Source organism: Aedes albopictus, chromosome 2, assembly GCF_035046485.1.
Source record: "Aedes albopictus strain Foshan chromosome 2, AalbF5, whole genome shotgun sequence".
Classification (NCBI taxonomy): Eukaryota; Metazoa; Arthropoda; class Insecta; order Diptera; family Culicidae; genus Aedes; species Aedes albopictus.
In genome coordinates, this window is record NC_085137.1 from 94939682 (window position 1) to 94956772 (window position 17091).

At 38.9% G+C, this 17091-nt stretch overlaps 1 protein-coding gene across 3 annotated transcripts in view; it reads right to left on the minus strand.

Moving 5' to 3' along the window:
- Positions 1 to 8654: 8654 nt before the first annotated feature.
- Positions 8655 to 17091, minus strand: part of LOC115254967 (zwei Ig domain protein zig-8-like) — a 188041-nt gene continuing 179604 nt past the window's right edge. For 2 of the 3 annotated variants that reach the window (XM_062850074.1, XM_062850073.1), the window contains one exon: positions 8655 to 10970. In XM_062850074.1, the coding sequence (XP_062706058.1) occupies positions 10867 to 10970 (104 nt within the window). In that variant the 3' untranslated portion in view covers positions 8655 to 10866. The remainder of the gene's footprint in view (positions 10971 to 17091) is intronic. The other variant, XM_029852656.2, reaches the window with a different exon arrangement.

The window sequence follows — 17091 nt, forward strand, 5'->3', positions numbered from 1 at the left end:
GTAACAAAATTCCGGACGTCGAACAGTGTGTAAAATCCCCATTAATTAACTTTCCCGTTAACCTAGCAGGGGTACAAAAATTGTTAATGAGGCCATTTCACCAAAATCCCAACATACATCCGTGTAAAAACGGCATTTCACAAGTTGTTTAACTTCGAGCCCTGAAGAAGATCCAAACTCGAGGATCGAAACGTCGGCGATGAATTAAAATAATCAACGCTTATTTCTTTGACTGCAAGCCGAAACCATTAGAAGTTCCACCAAAATCAGTCATCCTATCAACAAATCTGCAATGGCGATGAATCGACCAGCCTCATTATACACACACGTTCACGAAAGATACGGAGAGACGTCCGTGCAATTGATGAAAGCCTATGCAAACGACAACACGAAGTTGGGAAACATGCAGAACCGCAAGGAGTTTCTCCTGAAATGCCGAAGAACGGGAATAATTCCGGCGCATATCGTGCAAACGCTGCGGTGTGTGCACGAGCTTCTAACATCTGGAAGCCCATACAATACAAAACATTGATTAGACCGGTCGTCCTCTATGGGCACGAAACATGGACCCTACGTGCAGCTGCAGAGGACCAACGCGCCCTTGGAGTTTTCGAACGGAAGGTGTTGCGTACCATCTACGGCGGAGTGCAGATGGAAGACGGGACTTGGAGAAGGCGAATGAACCACGAGCTGCATCAGCTGCTGGGAGAATCAACCATCGTCCATACCGCGAAAATCGGGAGGCTACGGTGGGCGGGTCACGTCATCAGGATGTCGGATAGAAACCCGACTAAAATGGTTCTCGAGAGTCATCCGACCGGTACAAGAAGACGTGGAGCGCAGCGAGCTAGATGGGTCGACCAAGTGGAGGACGATCTGCGGACCCTACGCAGAGTGCGGAACTGGAGACAAACATCCATGGACCGAGTGGAATGGAGGCGGCTACTATGAACAACAGAGGCCACCCCGGCCTTAGCCTGACCGGTAAGGTAAGTCTTGAGATTTGTGCGTCAGAAGTTCTGATGCACTGTTGAAGCGGGATTTCAAGACGTTTGTCCTTAACTGTCGCATTTTTTTTTTTTCGATTTATCTAAGCAGTCAAGCTAGACATCGAAATATTAAGAGTGGTTCTTCCAAATGAGGGATAACAATTGTTGTTTTGTTGGGAAATCTGAGAGTTCAGGATAGCTCAAATTAAGAAATTTGTATGGAGATTTAAATTTTTCCGGCTCCGTTCCAAAAGGGTTATAATGCATTTTTTTTGGCTCCCGTATAAAATCCAGGTGATATTTTTGTTTACTTTTAGGATTGGCATCGAAGAAGATAGTTTTTATTTGAAATTATTAAGATTAAAAGTTATTACATTATTACGCTTTTTTTTAATGCGGCCCTTCACTCACCCCCACACCAAAAGACTCTTTACACAAGGTTTTACTGGTAGTGGACACATCTATTCTCAGCCAGTTTGCAACACGAATAATAAATCTACATTTAAAGGCTGAGATAAAACAAGTTAATGAAATATTATGAATGAGCGAGTTACTATATATACTAGTTTTAACACAAAATCTCAGTGGAGTAAAGCCTCCTTTTAAGGGATTTTTTTCTAAACAAAAGTTTTGACAACAACCGCAAAGCCTAACAGTATTTAAGTTCTGGATTACCATGATTTAGATCTTATATGAAAAATTATCCATATGTATTGCCTCAAAATTCCAAAGGTTAGATAGAATAAAGAAGAAACGATTACAGGTCGTACTAGTTAATAAGAAAACAGCTTATAGTATTCAAACATCGCCAGTCTTACAACGACTTACTTACAGACTTACAACGCAATCAAACATTGACATCTATTCAAATGTAAAAATATGGTTTACTGCAGAAAAGCAAGCGTCATGAAATGAAGAAGATTAATCAAACGTTTTTGTCCAACGACACACATTACTGATGGCAGTTTGAATTGCTGGAGGGATTCCCAGATGCAAATAAGACAATTTAATTGCATTCAACATGAAAATCTCTATCCAATCCGAATCATGTTGCGATCCAATCTGCAAATGACCCAATTCTCTCCCGTTCCTAGTAATGTTCATATGTATTCATTAAACCAATTCCACCGAACAACCGGCTAGGCAAACAATTCAAACACGTAAACCGCTGATTCTTTATTACCGTCATTACTCATTATAATTAGATTCGTTCCGCTGTTGGACATCCAACGCCGCGAAACACACCTCCCCTCTTCCCCTCACCAAACAAAAAAACACTATAAAATGCAAATTTCCCAATTTTCGCAATTGTCCACTGCAGCTAGCAGTAGTGGTTGGTTCCATCCTCGCTTTCACGTAGCAACAGATCATGCTTTTTCTTGGTTGTTGGTTGATGCAATGAATCATGACACAGATCGGGGATATTGAGGGGATGAACAAATTTGAAGAGTCATTAGATTCAATCACTGACTGCGAGCGGGAGAAATTGATTACGTGACTCAGCTCTCGTGCTCTTCCCCTTCTTGACTCGAGCCAATGTGATTGATTGGGCTTTTGTTTCGGATGATTAAATGCTACAGTTTGGCAACGGACGGTCGTCCATCCGTAGTGGTTTTCGTCACAACTTTTCACAGTTTTTATTAAAATCTCTTAAAATAATTATTCCCTATTAATTGGATTCCGAGCTACACTGTATTTACAATTTGGTACAGTCAATATGATTTATACAAAAAAACGATCAGATTTTTCCTGGCTTATTAGCGCTCATCACCGCACCGTACTGTTTTCCGCGGAAAATACAACCATTCATTGTTTGGGGGGGAATTTTCTCATCGACACACATACACACAGACTACGACGATGGCATAAATGACACCTGATGATCATATTTAAATTGAATTATTCACAACCGATGCATCGATAATCAGCAATCAATCACTCGCCATTCGCATTGGTTTGTCGCCGTGTTGGGCTATAACGATGGCCGTACGTTATGAGATGCGGTAAGTGAGAGATGATCGATAGTTGTACAGTTGGGTTTCACATAAGACGTTACTACCTGATTTATACCCATCGCAATTTTCAGTTGTCTTCCTACTAAGTCAGTTCATTTTTGGTGGCAAGCTCTCAGGGCGAAACTGGAAGCATTTTCTCATTTTTTCGGTTTTTGATTTTTTATTAAATAACGAAGCAATATTTTCCAAATCGGTTTTCGTGCACATGTAGTGTATGGATCAAGATATCTTCTGATTTTTTTTGAGGTGGAAAATGTTTTCCATTTTTGCAGAAACCATTTTTTCGTGAAATTTTGTTCAAAAATGGTTTCTGCAAAAACGAAGAACATTTTCCACTACAAAAAAAAAAATCAGAAGATACCTAGATCTATACTCTACATGTGCACGAAAACCGATTTTGAAAATATTGCTTCGCTATTTAATAAAAAATCAAAAACCAAAAAGTGAGGAAATGAATCCAGTTTCGCCTTAAGAGACTATTATTGTTAACCACATCCTAAAATCAGCAAGATTGGGTGTAAAACAGATGGGAAATTGAGGTGGGCGTAAAGGGGGTAAAGCGATTCATAGGAGACTCGACTTTACCTGTCCTATAGTGATTCATTTGATATGTACAATCATTGTACAAGCTATGTACCATGAAAATCATTAGATGAGAAAAGAAGTCATATTGATAATCCAATAATGGGATATAGGAAATTCAACTTTTTTGCTGGTGTAAAATAAAATTCGCTTGAAATTGTGGGTTATAGGTTCTTGAATACATATGAAGATATAAAAAAGGATTAAAGTATCTAAAAAATGGAAAAAGTTTTGTGGGTTCCGTAACGAGCTCGGAAAAAGGTAAAAATTATCGAAATCGTTGATAATAAATTCAAGTCCAGCACGACTTACAGGGGAAAGAACACGATACATAAATCGAATACCATAATGTAAATACCATGCATAATATACCTCAACATTTCAATAAGGCGCAAGAAAGCATAAAGCATGAATAGAAAGTCGCTACTACTATAGGGATAGTAATTATCAGTACCTACTTCGCAGACAGACAAACAAATGATGCCAGCCAGGTGGAAGTAGCATCCAGGTGGCAGTAGCATCCATTTTATACATGTCTTAGAGGCTGTTCATTTATTATGTGTATGATCATCAAGTACTTTCAGGGATTAGTTCTGGAGATTCCAAAGATCCCTTCGTAAGTTTTATCGACGATTCCTACTTGAATTCGCACAAATGATCTTCTAGGCAAATATTCAGACATTTCTCCAAGAGTCCTACAAGAAATTTTTGTAAAACGAGTTTTTTTATATTGCATCCGATTTGGCTGCGATTGTGCGGGAGTAAGTACACTAGAACAAATCGCGTGGGAGGTTAGGGAGCATCCATTAAGTACGTCACGCTGAAATTGGGAATTTTCAAACCCCCCCTCCCCCCATCGTACGGGTTTTTCCTATACTTAATACATTGCTCGTCACACTTTCATAACCCCCCACCCCCCCCCCCCCCCAGCCAGCAATTTGGTTGCTATATCGAAATTGCAACTGAAATAGTCACACATATATAACACCAAAGAAATCGTATTCAATGCACGAAACAGGCATATACATACCAAAGTGGAGGCCATATCGAAACATATATACGATTACTGCGATTCCATCCAACATAATTTACGATTTCTCGAAAAATTTCTACGATTTCGCCGATTTTATCCGTCTAAATATACGATTATGCATGATCTTATAACGATTGAGAGTACCAATATACGACTCCAGATTTTGAAATAAAAAAAAAGTAATTGGTGTTCAGTGGGAATCGAACTTAGGTCCTTTGATTGGCAACTGCGCGTTATCTCTATTGGCTATATTACCAAGTTGAAAATAAAGAGTTCAAAGTGACTGGCATGAAACGAATAACAAATATACGGTGCGAGACTTGTAGTGGGAGCATTGTTGTTGTGCATTGAGTGGCATCAAAAGTGGTGCCGTGCAAGAGGCCCAGAATTCACATCGTTGTTGGAAACTACACTTTACTTATTGTAAGTCATCTGCTAGTATGAAAATCTATATATTTGGTTGAAATTATTGCTACCATGGTTGGAATGTGTCAACAACAACAAAAATACAAATTTGTGATGAATACATTTTTTTTATTTTTTTCCATCATACAATTATGTAAACAAAACCATTTACGATTTCCGAGATTAAGATTCGACTATTAAAAGTGCAGTAACAATCATATGCGACTGTAAAAATGAATATACGATTTCTACGATCTCATTCACTTCGTATACGACGCAAGTGTGACGCAAACGATCAATATTCAACATTGTTATAGTTGTATACGATTTCACCGATTTTCATCATACCTTCAGATAGCAAGCTCGATTTTGCAGATTCATATACGATGTGAAGCGACGATTTCCACGATTCAGAGAAATCATATATACGATGCTAGCGAACTTGCAACTTGACACTAAGAATGTATGTTTTTTTCACGATTCTATCCGATTCTGTGCGATCCTACCGATAGTATCTCGCACCTTTTATGATCGGAGACGACTATGTGAAATAAAATCGCAATTGAAATTCAATTTAGCATGAAATGCGATTTTACGCAATCATTGTCAACAAATATACATATTATTATACAATTCTGATTCAATATATGGAAATATACGATTTTTTCCACACAATTATTTACGATATGTGGTTGGCTGGGCCCCCTCCCCCTAGAACCGTGACGTTCTTAATGGATGGCCCCTTATTGAAATATAATATTAAGTACAAATATTCAACAGAAACTCGATCCATGCGACAGTTACAGGTTCTGCCGAACGACACTGGACGAAAACACTGTAACTATTGGTTTTACCCTTTAATGCTTTAAAGGAAATTATGAAAAATAAAAACCAACAAATAAACATTTCCGGAGTCCCTGAAGAAGGTTCCAAACGGATCGAAACGTCGGACAAAATAAGATTACAGCGTTTTAATTTTGTCAAGGTTGAGAAGCCACAAACCTCAGTTACCAACTGCAGTCGAGCACACCAACGGTTGGGGTTTTCTTCAGCAATTTCTCCAAGGATTTCATTTGGAAGGCATCCGATGTTTTCTTTAGGAAATGCTTTAAAGATTTTTTAAAATATGACAATTCATCCAAAGACTCCTTAAGTAATTCCTAACGACCCATTTAGAAAATGTTATTCTTGAAAATTGTATTTTTTTTTCAAGGATTACTGCAGGAATTACTGCACGTAATCTTCCGGGTAATCTTCTAAGGAATCCTTCAGCAATTCATCCTTTATTTTGTCAGGGGTTCTTCTATATTTATTTGAACAATTTCTCCAATGATTGCTTCAAGAAAGCCCCAAGGATTGTTAAAAAATATCACTGGTTAAGTATAACCCCAGATGTGTTGAGGAATTCAATATTAGTTTTCTTTTTCAAAATTCTTCCAGAGATTCCATTATGGGTTTCTTTGAAGAATTCTCAAGGACATTCTTATTAGCTTCCCAAAATGGCCGCCATAATGGCCGACTTCGGCACCTACTCACGATTTCGAGCTCACATGTCTCTTCGTAAACAAAACTAGCGCAACTGATCTTCTTATTTTAAGCTAATTACAAGTGGGCATGAATATAATGCACTGTTGTTTGAAGCTTGTTTCTTAAGATTTGTGCGTCTGTAGTTCTGACGCATTGTTGAAGCGGGATTTCATGTCGTTTGTACATAACAAATTCTTCCAACTAATCATCAGGAATTCCTCTAAGGATTTTCTCAACAACGTCTCCAACTATTTTTCTCGTAATTTTTCAATGACAATTTTTTCCGGAAATCTCTCGTATTGATGTATTCAATAATACTTTAAATATACCTTTAAATATAATATGGATACTGTTATTTTTTTCAAGTATTCAATCAAGTAAGTTATCCAAGAATTCCTTCAAAAATTGCTCACTATTGCTCTCAGAAGTTTCTCAAAGGTTTCTGCAAAAAAATCTGCTCGACTTTCTTGGGCGTCTTCTTGCCTGACGATATTCAAAGCTCTTGGTTAATAACTGCGGAAGTGGTAATTAACACTATGCTGAGAAGTAGTTTGCATTTTGGCAATTCTGTAGATATTCTTTCATTTGATTCCATCAACTGCTCATCTCAGGAAATTTCGGAAAGTCTTACAAAAATTCTTTCTTATATTATCTTATGCATTCTTCTAAGAATTCCTCCAAAGTTTACTCTCCATTGTCAATTTTGGCATTGGCAACTTCCTCAAGGATTATTTAGGCAATTCCTCCAAAGAATTCGCCCAAGTAAATTGTCAAAAAAAAATCCTTCAGGCATTGCACTATTGCACTATGTCATGTTCAAGAATTTCTCCAAGGTTTCCTTATAGAATAACCTAATAGATTATTTTTGAAAAATACTCCAAGGAAATCCTTGGAAATTCTCCAAGTATTTCCTTAAAAATTCCTTCAAGTTTACCTTCTGAAAGGCTTCTCTCAAGAATTCCTTCGCGGATTTTGTTTTAGTCATAAGTAAATGTGGCTTCGTGGCTAGTGTGGCTTCGTGGTCGTGCGGCTAGTGTCACCAAGCATTTAGTCGCATCGTGCTAAGGAGCGCGGGTTCGATTCCCGCCACAGCTGTCATGAAAAGTTTTCGGCTGTGCCACTGGGCGTTGCATGCTAGTCCGTTGTCTAGTGTCGTGCTTCCTTCAAAGAGCGAACAGCTCACTGAAAGTACTAAACGTGTCCGTGTTAAAAAAAAAAAAAAATGAGGGCCACCGTACAATGTGGTCACTTACTCTCCGTTGTGAATTCCACTACAATCAACTACTGCTTTATCTGTGCATACGATTACTCATGTACAGGGGATGGCCAGCATGTTTGGGATAGGCAACTTTTTTTCTCCCACAAAAAAATTCAACATGCTGTAACTTTTCATAGAGTGCATAAAAAAACCTCAAATTTTGACGGTTTGTCAACCTACTATATGTGCATCATTGGTACAAATTTGGGCTCGATTAATTATTTTTCGCAAAGTTGGAACCGTTTGGGTAAAACACTAATATTTAGACAACTAATTTATGAACTGTCATATCTCGGAAACCAGTGAACCGAATAGAATGAATTTTATAACGTTTATCAACAATATATTGATACTTAATACGACGTTACAAAATGTAATATTTTCTCCCGGCGAATTAAGTTATACCGGATTGAAATTTTTACCCATATAGAGGAAAATAAATCAAATTTACAATACCACACAAAAATTACTAAATGTGTTCTTCCTTCAATCTAAATAGGCTCTAATATATCTGATTAGAGATAACCTGAGAACAGAAGTAGAAAATCTTTGGACATCAACACTAAAATTTATTGACATTGATGTAAAAAAATTACAATTTTTCGAGAAAAATCCAAAAAATGTCAATCCATGATAACTTTTTTCAATGTTTAAGGTGAAGATATGACGAAGCCAGACCTGGAATTTTCAAGAGCATAAATCTGAAGAACCGAACATCGGTTGGTGCTGAAAAGTTGATCGATTGGTTACCCGCTGGTGGTGACCAATCGATCAACTTTTCAGCGCAAACCGACATACGGTTCTTCAGATTTGTACTCTTGAAAATTCCAGGTGTGGCTTCGTCATATATTCACCTTAAAAAGCTCCTATGTTTTAATAGTTTGTGAAGCATTTACATATTGTTAGTGTACGTTCAAAATTTCATTCAATTCGGTTCACTGGTTTCCGAGATATGACACCTAAAAAATGAGTTGTTTGAAAAATAGCGTTTTACCCGAACGGTTCTAACTTTGCGAAATAGTTATCAATCGAGCCCAAATTTGTACCAATGATGCACACATAATAGGTTGACAAACAGTCAAAATTTGAGATTTTTTGATGCGCTCTATGAAAAGTTATAGCATGTTGAACTTTTTTGTGAGAGAAAAAAAAGTTGCCTATCCCAAACATTTTGGCCATCCCCTGTATGCCTTGCTGTCGATCGCTTCCAGATCATGATCGCTCCAACAGTTTTAATTTTGTTCTTCGTTTCTGATCGGGTCTTATACTTAAAACATTGCTTGTTACACTTCCGAAAATCCCCTTCCCCTGAAAAGTATGCAGTACTTTATGACTGGATCCACACATTGATTCAAAAGATGAACACTGACAATCAACTTTTACATTACATCTTTGATGTCTTGAGCCAAATGTAATAATTTATTCATGAAAAAGTTGAATTATACAAACTGTGCCAAAAATCTAGGAAAATCAGTGGTCCCTATTCTACGGTGGGTTATGCAACTCAATCCATTATTCACTTACAAATGGCAGATTCATCGACATCCCATTCGAGGAATTTATGACAATCTAATTATCCAAAGCAAACTTAGTGCCGCCATATAATGGGCACATCATATTCATACCATCGGTATGTCGCACACTCAAGCCCGGCAACGACATCATTGTAGAATACCATTCACTCTACTAGACTGAGCCACACATGGTTGGAGTTCACTTGATTGGATGAAGTGTTTTTGAGGGAGTACAAGGTAAGAGATCCATAGGAGTAGGTTTATAAGGATTAAAAAGAAAAATATTGTCGTCACAAAATGTCATACAAATGTTAGGTATAGAAAGGTATGCAGGTATGATAGAATGCAATAATTATGGTGTTTCTATCATAAAGGCTTCATTATCTTTACTGAAATACAATAGAATCTGTACTTTTCGAGTTAACAAGAAGTGCCTTAAATCCCCATGAAGTGCTGCAGACTACCCTGGAATATTATGGACTGACACAGAATATTACATTGAATATTACGTATTTTAGACTGACGAGCCCTTGTCACTGAAAAGCCACGGCAGCGCGGGTTTTGGTTGTGCAGAAGTCACTGGGGGGCTTACTTCTAGCAAGTATTTGGTTTTTAAAAATTTTTCACAGGGATTCCTGCGCAACAAAAACCTACGCCGTCGTGACTTTTCTGTGACAAGTGTGTTACTTGGGAGCAGAGATGCCAGATTATTTTAACAAAAAATCTGTAACAATACAGATTTTTCTGTATCGCCATATTTGAGGGTATAGCAGACACCAAGAGTCATAGATTTCAATAGAAACTAACAAAAATGCACTACTTTTTGATGGTTTTTAATTTTAACTAGTATGATTTTTTCTAAAACATGTGTGAAATAGTACAAATTCTCATAATGTATTTTGAAGTTTAAGCTGCAATTTATGAAGTTTTCATTTAATTTATTGAAAATAACTTCAAATTTTATGTTTTCTGGAGAAATCTGTATCACATTTTAAAAATCTGTATTTTTCTGTACTCTGTATCTTGTCTGTATGGAAGGTCAAAAATCTGTATATCTGGCATCTCTGCTTGGGAGAGCTTGAGAGGTATCACAGGCTGTCGTCAAGTTCCTCGCATTACCATCGAGTATCTAAAGTTTCCATGAAACATCAGAGACGTCCTCACGAAGTTAACTTAAGCTGACATAAAGAGCCTAGAATTACTACGGATTATCTAAAACTGACAACGAGTACTGCTGAACACCGTCATTGAAAACAAAAAATAGAGCATTTTATGATGATTCCCCTCTACCTGCCACTTCCCGCAAATCAAAACACACACGAACGCCCCACACGAACCGAAGTAAATTCTAAGAAACACCAGGAACCATTTGTGCCATTGTCGCAGCAGTTTCACCCTACAACCCAGCTGGAGGTCACCAATGGAATTCCACTCTCCCCTCCCCCCCTTTCTCCACACACATGCTACACTACACACACTCACACCCTCCGGTCGTCAACGAGACACTCACACGCGTCGTTCCGTGCGGCTGAATGGCTGGACTTCATCGCACACTTGCCACCAGGGTGATGATTACGAAGACAAACACGTGCAATGGGTCACCTATCCTGAGCTGGCCGCCGTGCTGCATTGCTTCCGGATGTTCGCCTGCAGGCCGGTGGGGATGGAAGAGAACAACAAAGAAAGAAAGAAAGAAAAAGGTTAGAAAGCTCGTGAGGATGTACTCTTGGATGACGACACTACACTGGTCTGGTCTGCTGTGAATAGAGTGGATTATATTGAGTGCTCTGAGCTGTGTTGCAACTGCAGATTGCAGACGTAGGCATATAAGGTGAATATAGAACGAAGCCACACCTCGAATTTTCAAAAGCACAAATCTGAAGAACCAGGTATCGCACTGAGCTGAAAAGTTGATCGATTGGTCACTACCAGCGGGTGACCAATCGATCAATTTTTCAGCTCGGTGCGATGTTTGGTTCCTCAGATTTGTGCTTTCGAAAATTCGAGGCGTGGCTTCGTTCTATATTCACCATAAACAGGATTATTGTGTACCGTGGGAAGAGTTTCCACGTAGTGATGAAGTTGGCTTAGCTGTTGTGATTGATGACGGAGGAAGGTTTTATTGCTGGGGCAGTTTGAAGCCAGGAAGAGTTTTTCCTATTTTTTTTTCTCAATATTTCTGCTCAAGACCATTACGGAATCAAAGACCAGATAGCCCATGGCATAGCTGAAGTCTGAGTTGTAACTTTAGACATTAGGAATCAATAATGATACCGTTTTTTTTCGTTATCCTATTCTTATTATACAGCTCTATTATCTAGAGCGCTATGTGAATGGGTATATTTTGAATAACACATATCAATTAGAGTTCAATTAAAGACATATTTAAGTAAGTACAGTAGCCTAAGTTGATAATGTAAGGCTTCTCTGTTATCGGATATGACTATCTACTGTTACGAGTATAGACCTAAAGCTCTGAACTTCAAGTTAGTTTGGATGATCTGGAATATTCTAACAAGAATATCTCTGAATAACACTCGAGTTTACAAGTTATGCACGGATTCCAGCAGATTGTGCGATGTTATTGCACCATTGCGTTAAAGCAAACAAAACTACTCCTGTAGATTTGAAGGACTGAATTTCAGGACAGTTTGGAACGGCTAGAAAAATCCCAACATATGAAAAACTGTTCCATTTTAATAAAGAAGACTTTTCAAGTACGTTTGAATGACAACCATGACAAAAGCATCAACGCTTCTGGTGTATCAAATACTGTTTATTCAGACTTTTTGGAGTTAAGGATGGTCACCATTTGAATCTATATGAAAAATATTCATCAACAGTCAAATTCCAATATAATGAACATGCTTTCTCGGAAAAAATGAAGGTCTTTGATATAGGGTATTGTACCATTTGGGCAGGTGCACCTATTTTGGGCACTTGTCGCTATAACTAAGTCAATTTCAAACCGATTGATTTGATTTTTTGTACAGAATTAGATATTGTACGTGCCTAACTCTGGACAAAATTTCAAATCAATCGGTTTGAAATTGACTTAGTTATAGCGGCAAGTGCCCAAAATAGGTACACCTGCCCAAATGGTACAAGACCCTAGTTCTAAGAAAAATCTTTAACCTTCATCCAGCCAACTTACATTTTCCACCTTCGGAAAAGCACAAAAATGGTCATAACTTTTTTGTTTTTCGATGTATTTTGATGAAATTTTCACAACTTCCCGAAAAACTCTTCTAGTTTATGATGCCGGGGATATGGAAGCCTGGTCCACATGGTTCCGGAGTTATTCCGGATTGTCTTGGGGTACCAAAATTGGTCACATACTTTGCGCAACGTATATCTCAAGATCCCGATGAGGTAGAAGTAGTGTCTTCGGCGAATTTGTTCAGCAGGTTAAGAACTAACTGGCAATGACGATTCGGCCGCTAGACGGCGCCAGTGTCAAAAATATACAAACCCTCTTATCTCAGAAACCTGATAAGATCGAATTATGCTGTCTTCGGCAAAATTCTTCAGCAAGCTCATAACTATCTGATAGTAAAGTCTTTGGTTTGGGATTTATCCGCTAGGTGGCGCATTGTGTCTAAAAACTCAAACACGTTTATCTCGATACCCTAATGAGGTACAAGCATGCCGTTTTCAGCAAAGTTGTTCAGCAGGCTAAGAACTATCTGGCAATGGCGTATTTGGTGCGACAATCGTCCGCTAGGTGGCACCAGGATCAAAAATCTTCAAACTTCTATATCTCAGAATTCTGATGATAGAATGATGCCGTCTTCAACAAAGTTCTTCAGCAAGCTAAAAACTGCCTGATAGTTGAGTCTTTGATTCGTGATTTATTCGCTTGGTTGTTCGCTTCATCGTCTTTGACCCCCTGCAGAAAAATTTTGTCACCCCACAATTTTGCTCCGTTTTTATCTTCCGGGAATGTCTCCGGGTGTTTCTACAGGAACTCTACTGAGATTTTTTCCAGGAATTTCTTCGGGAATTTCTCTAGGAATTCCTCTGGAAATGTCTCCGGGAATTCTTCCGGAAATTTTTCCAGGATTTCCTCTAGGACCCACATCAGGAACTCTCGCGGAGGAATTGGTAATTTCCCAGGAATTCCTCTGGAAATTTCTCCAGGAGTTCTCCAGAGAATTTGCCCAGGAATACCTCCATGAGTTCCTCCGGGAATTACTCCACGAATTGTTCCGGGATTTTCCTCAGGAATACTTTCAAGAATTTCTTCAGACTGGATTTCTCCGAGAATTTTTCTACGAGTTCCTCCAGGAATATCTTCGGGAATTCCTTCGGGAATTTGTTCAGGAAATCCCCCAGGAATTGCTTCGGAAATTTCTGCAAGAAATTATCCGGGAAATCCTCTAGAAATTCTTCCAAGAATCCTCCGGAAAGTCCCCCAGAAAATTCTTCGGGATTTTTTTTCAGGAAAACTTCCGGTTTTTTTTTCAGAAAAAAATCCAATGGGAATTTCTTCAGGAAGTCTTCCGTGACTTTTTTTCAGAAAACCCTCTGAGAATTTCTCCAGGAATTCCTCCTTTGTTTTCCCCATCTAGGCACCCCCCTAGGTTTTCTCCACCAAACTTCCCCACTAGGAATTTCTTCAGGAAATCCTTCCAAAATTTTTACTGAAATTCCACTTGGCATTTCTTTACGATTCCCTTCAGGAATTTCTCCGGGAATTCTTCTAATACTCCCATTAGTAATTTCTCCAAGCCTTTTTCCGGGATTATTTCCAGGAATTCTTTCGGGTTTTTCTCCAGGAATTCTCCCGTGGATTACTCCAGGAAATCTCTTAATGGATTTAGCAATTTCCTTCGGGGAATCCCCCAATAAGGAGGATTTCCTGAAGAATTTTCCAGAGGAATTGCTGGAGAAATTCCTAGAGAAATTGCCTTCTCAGAGGGATTCTCAGAGGTAAACTTGGTGAAATTCCCAGAGGATTTCCTGAGAAAATCCCGATGATTTCCTTTACAAATTCCCGGAGGAATTTTCAGAAGAGTGCCCGGAGGAATTCCGAAAAGAATTCTTGGAGGATTTTCTGGAAGATTTCCAGAAGAAATTCCAAAAACAATTCTTGGAGGAATTCTTGGAGAAATTCCCGGAGTATTGGATAAATTCCCGGAGGTATTTTTAAAGGAAGTCCTAGAGGAATTCCGGAAGAAATTCTCGAGGGTTTTGTGAGAAGATTTTCTTGAAAAAAAACGATAGTTTTCCTCAGAAAATTCCCGGATATATTCCTGGAGAAACTCCTGGAAAAATTCCTGGAGAAATTCCTAGAGATATTCTTGGAGGAATTCCTATAGAACATTCAGGAGGAATTCCCGAACAAATTCCCGGAGGAGTTCATGAAGATATTCCTGGAAGCACTCATGGACGAATTCCTGGGAAAACTCTCAGTGAAATTTCCGGAAAAAATCTTGGAAAAAAAAGTCCGGAGAAATTCCTGGAAAAATTCCTGCAGAAATTACCGAAGGAATTCCTGAAGGAGTTCCTGATGGGAGTCCTAGATGACAAATATGCTGAAAATGGAATACTTCTTGTTTATTAGGGTGCTCATACAAATATTTTATTAATACTATACGGAACCTATCGAAAAATATCAGAACCGAGGACACCAGATACGTCTTACTTCTTCTTAACTTTCGGAACAGTTTGCTGGACGTTTTCCGATTTTTGAGATAAAATTGTTTGAATGTTTTGATTGCTGGTGTCACCTAGCGTCGCCATTGCCGGATAGATCTCAACCTGCCGAACAATTTTACAGTTAACGCCATGCTTTTAGCTTATTACAGTAACGAGATACACGTGTTTAAATATTATAAACATGGTGCCACTTACCGAATAAATCACGAATCAAAGACTCAACTATCAGACAGTTTTTAGTTTGCTGAAGAACTTTATTGAAGACGGCATCATTCTATCTTATGAGAATTCTAAGATATAGAAGTTCGAAGATTTTTGACCCTGGCCCCAACAAACAATTTTGCTGTATAAGAATGGAACAAACCACTCTTAAGCAAACTTTAGCTTAAGAAACTGTTATTCAGTTAGTTCTGTTACTTGGGGCGCCACCTAGCGGACGATTCTCGAACCAAAGACGTCATTGTCAGATAGTTCTTACCTTGCTGAACAACTTTGCTGAAATCGGCATGCTTGTACCTCATTAGGGTATCGAGATAAACTGTTTGAAATTTTCAGACACAATGCGCCACCTAGCGGACAAATCCCAAACCAAAGACTTTACTAGCAGATAGTTCTGAGCTTGCTGAAGAATTTTGCCGAAGACAGCATCATTATCAGATTTCTGCGATATAAGGGTTTGAAAATTTTTGATACTGGCGCCGCCTAGCAGCCGAATCGCGAACCAAAGTTGTCGTTTCCAGTTAGTTCTTAACCTGCTGAACAAATTCGCCGAAGACACTATACTTCTACCTCATCGGGATCTTGAGATATACGTTGCGCAAAGTATGTGGTCAATTTTGGTACCCCAAGACAATCCGGAATAACCATGTGGACCAGGCACCCATGTCCCCGGCATCATAAACTAGAAGAGTTTTTCGGGAAGTTGTGAAAATTTCATCAGAATCCATCGAAAAACAAAAAAAGTTATAACCATTTTTGTGCTATTTCATCTTCAGGTACCCAGGGCTTTCAGAAGCGTTCCAGGGAGTTCTTCCAGGGAATTCCAGGAACCTTAATTCCATCAGGTTTCATTGGCGTTTAAATAGGAGAACGGAGATTTCAGGGGCGTTTCAATTGCATTGGGGGTTTCAGGGAATTTACAAGGGGTTTCAGGGTGATTCAGGGAGTCAAGAGGGGTCTCAGGTCTTCAAATGGCGTTACAAGGACTTTCAGAGGCGTTTAAAGGTATTTCATAGAATTTAAAGGAGTTTCAGGAACGTTTTAAGGGCGCTGTAAGAGGTTTCAGGAGTGTTTGATAGCATTTCAAGGTCGTTTAATAGGGGTTTTTAGGTACATTTCAGATGATTTCTGAAGCCTTTTAAAGGCTTTCTGATTTCAAGTGGATTTCATTGGGATTATGGAAATTTCAGGGGCGGTCCAAGAAATTCCTACTCAGAGTCGTTCTAGGGGAGGTTTAAGGAACACCCTTGAGACCATCAGGAGGCGTAAGGAGCGTTTCTAATGAATTACAGGGGTTTCAAGAACATTTAAATGATGTTATATGACCATATATGCTTTCAAAGGCATTTCAAGGTACCCAGGGGCGTTTCAATGGTTTTCGTGAAGGGGTCTCAGGGGTTGAAAGGCGTTTTGAAGTTTTTCAAAGGAACTACGTCGATTTCGCGGCATTTCAACAGTATGAAACATCCTATAAATCGCCTGGACTCCCCTGAGGCCTCCAGATATTCCTTGAGACATACTGAAGCATTCCTGAGACCTCCAGGAGCCGCCTGAGATCCCCTAAAATGCGCCTGAGACCCCTCAACGGCCCCTGAGACCTCTAGGATGCTCTGAAACACCAATGAGAGCCTGAATCCAGTTATTGCAATTTTACTGTCAAACTGTACTTTTTGTGACAGTGATGGGTGTATGATCTTGACTATCATGCAACAAAAACATTCACACATGGTCAGAAGAAACATTCATGGGTGACTGTGACTGTGATTGGCAAATTTGCCATTATAGTATTAGATTATTAGAGTACTCTCATTCTGGTACAGTAGACGTTCGATAACTGCAACATGTTTACGTTTCACTTAGCGAATGAAATTCGATAACTGTAACGACT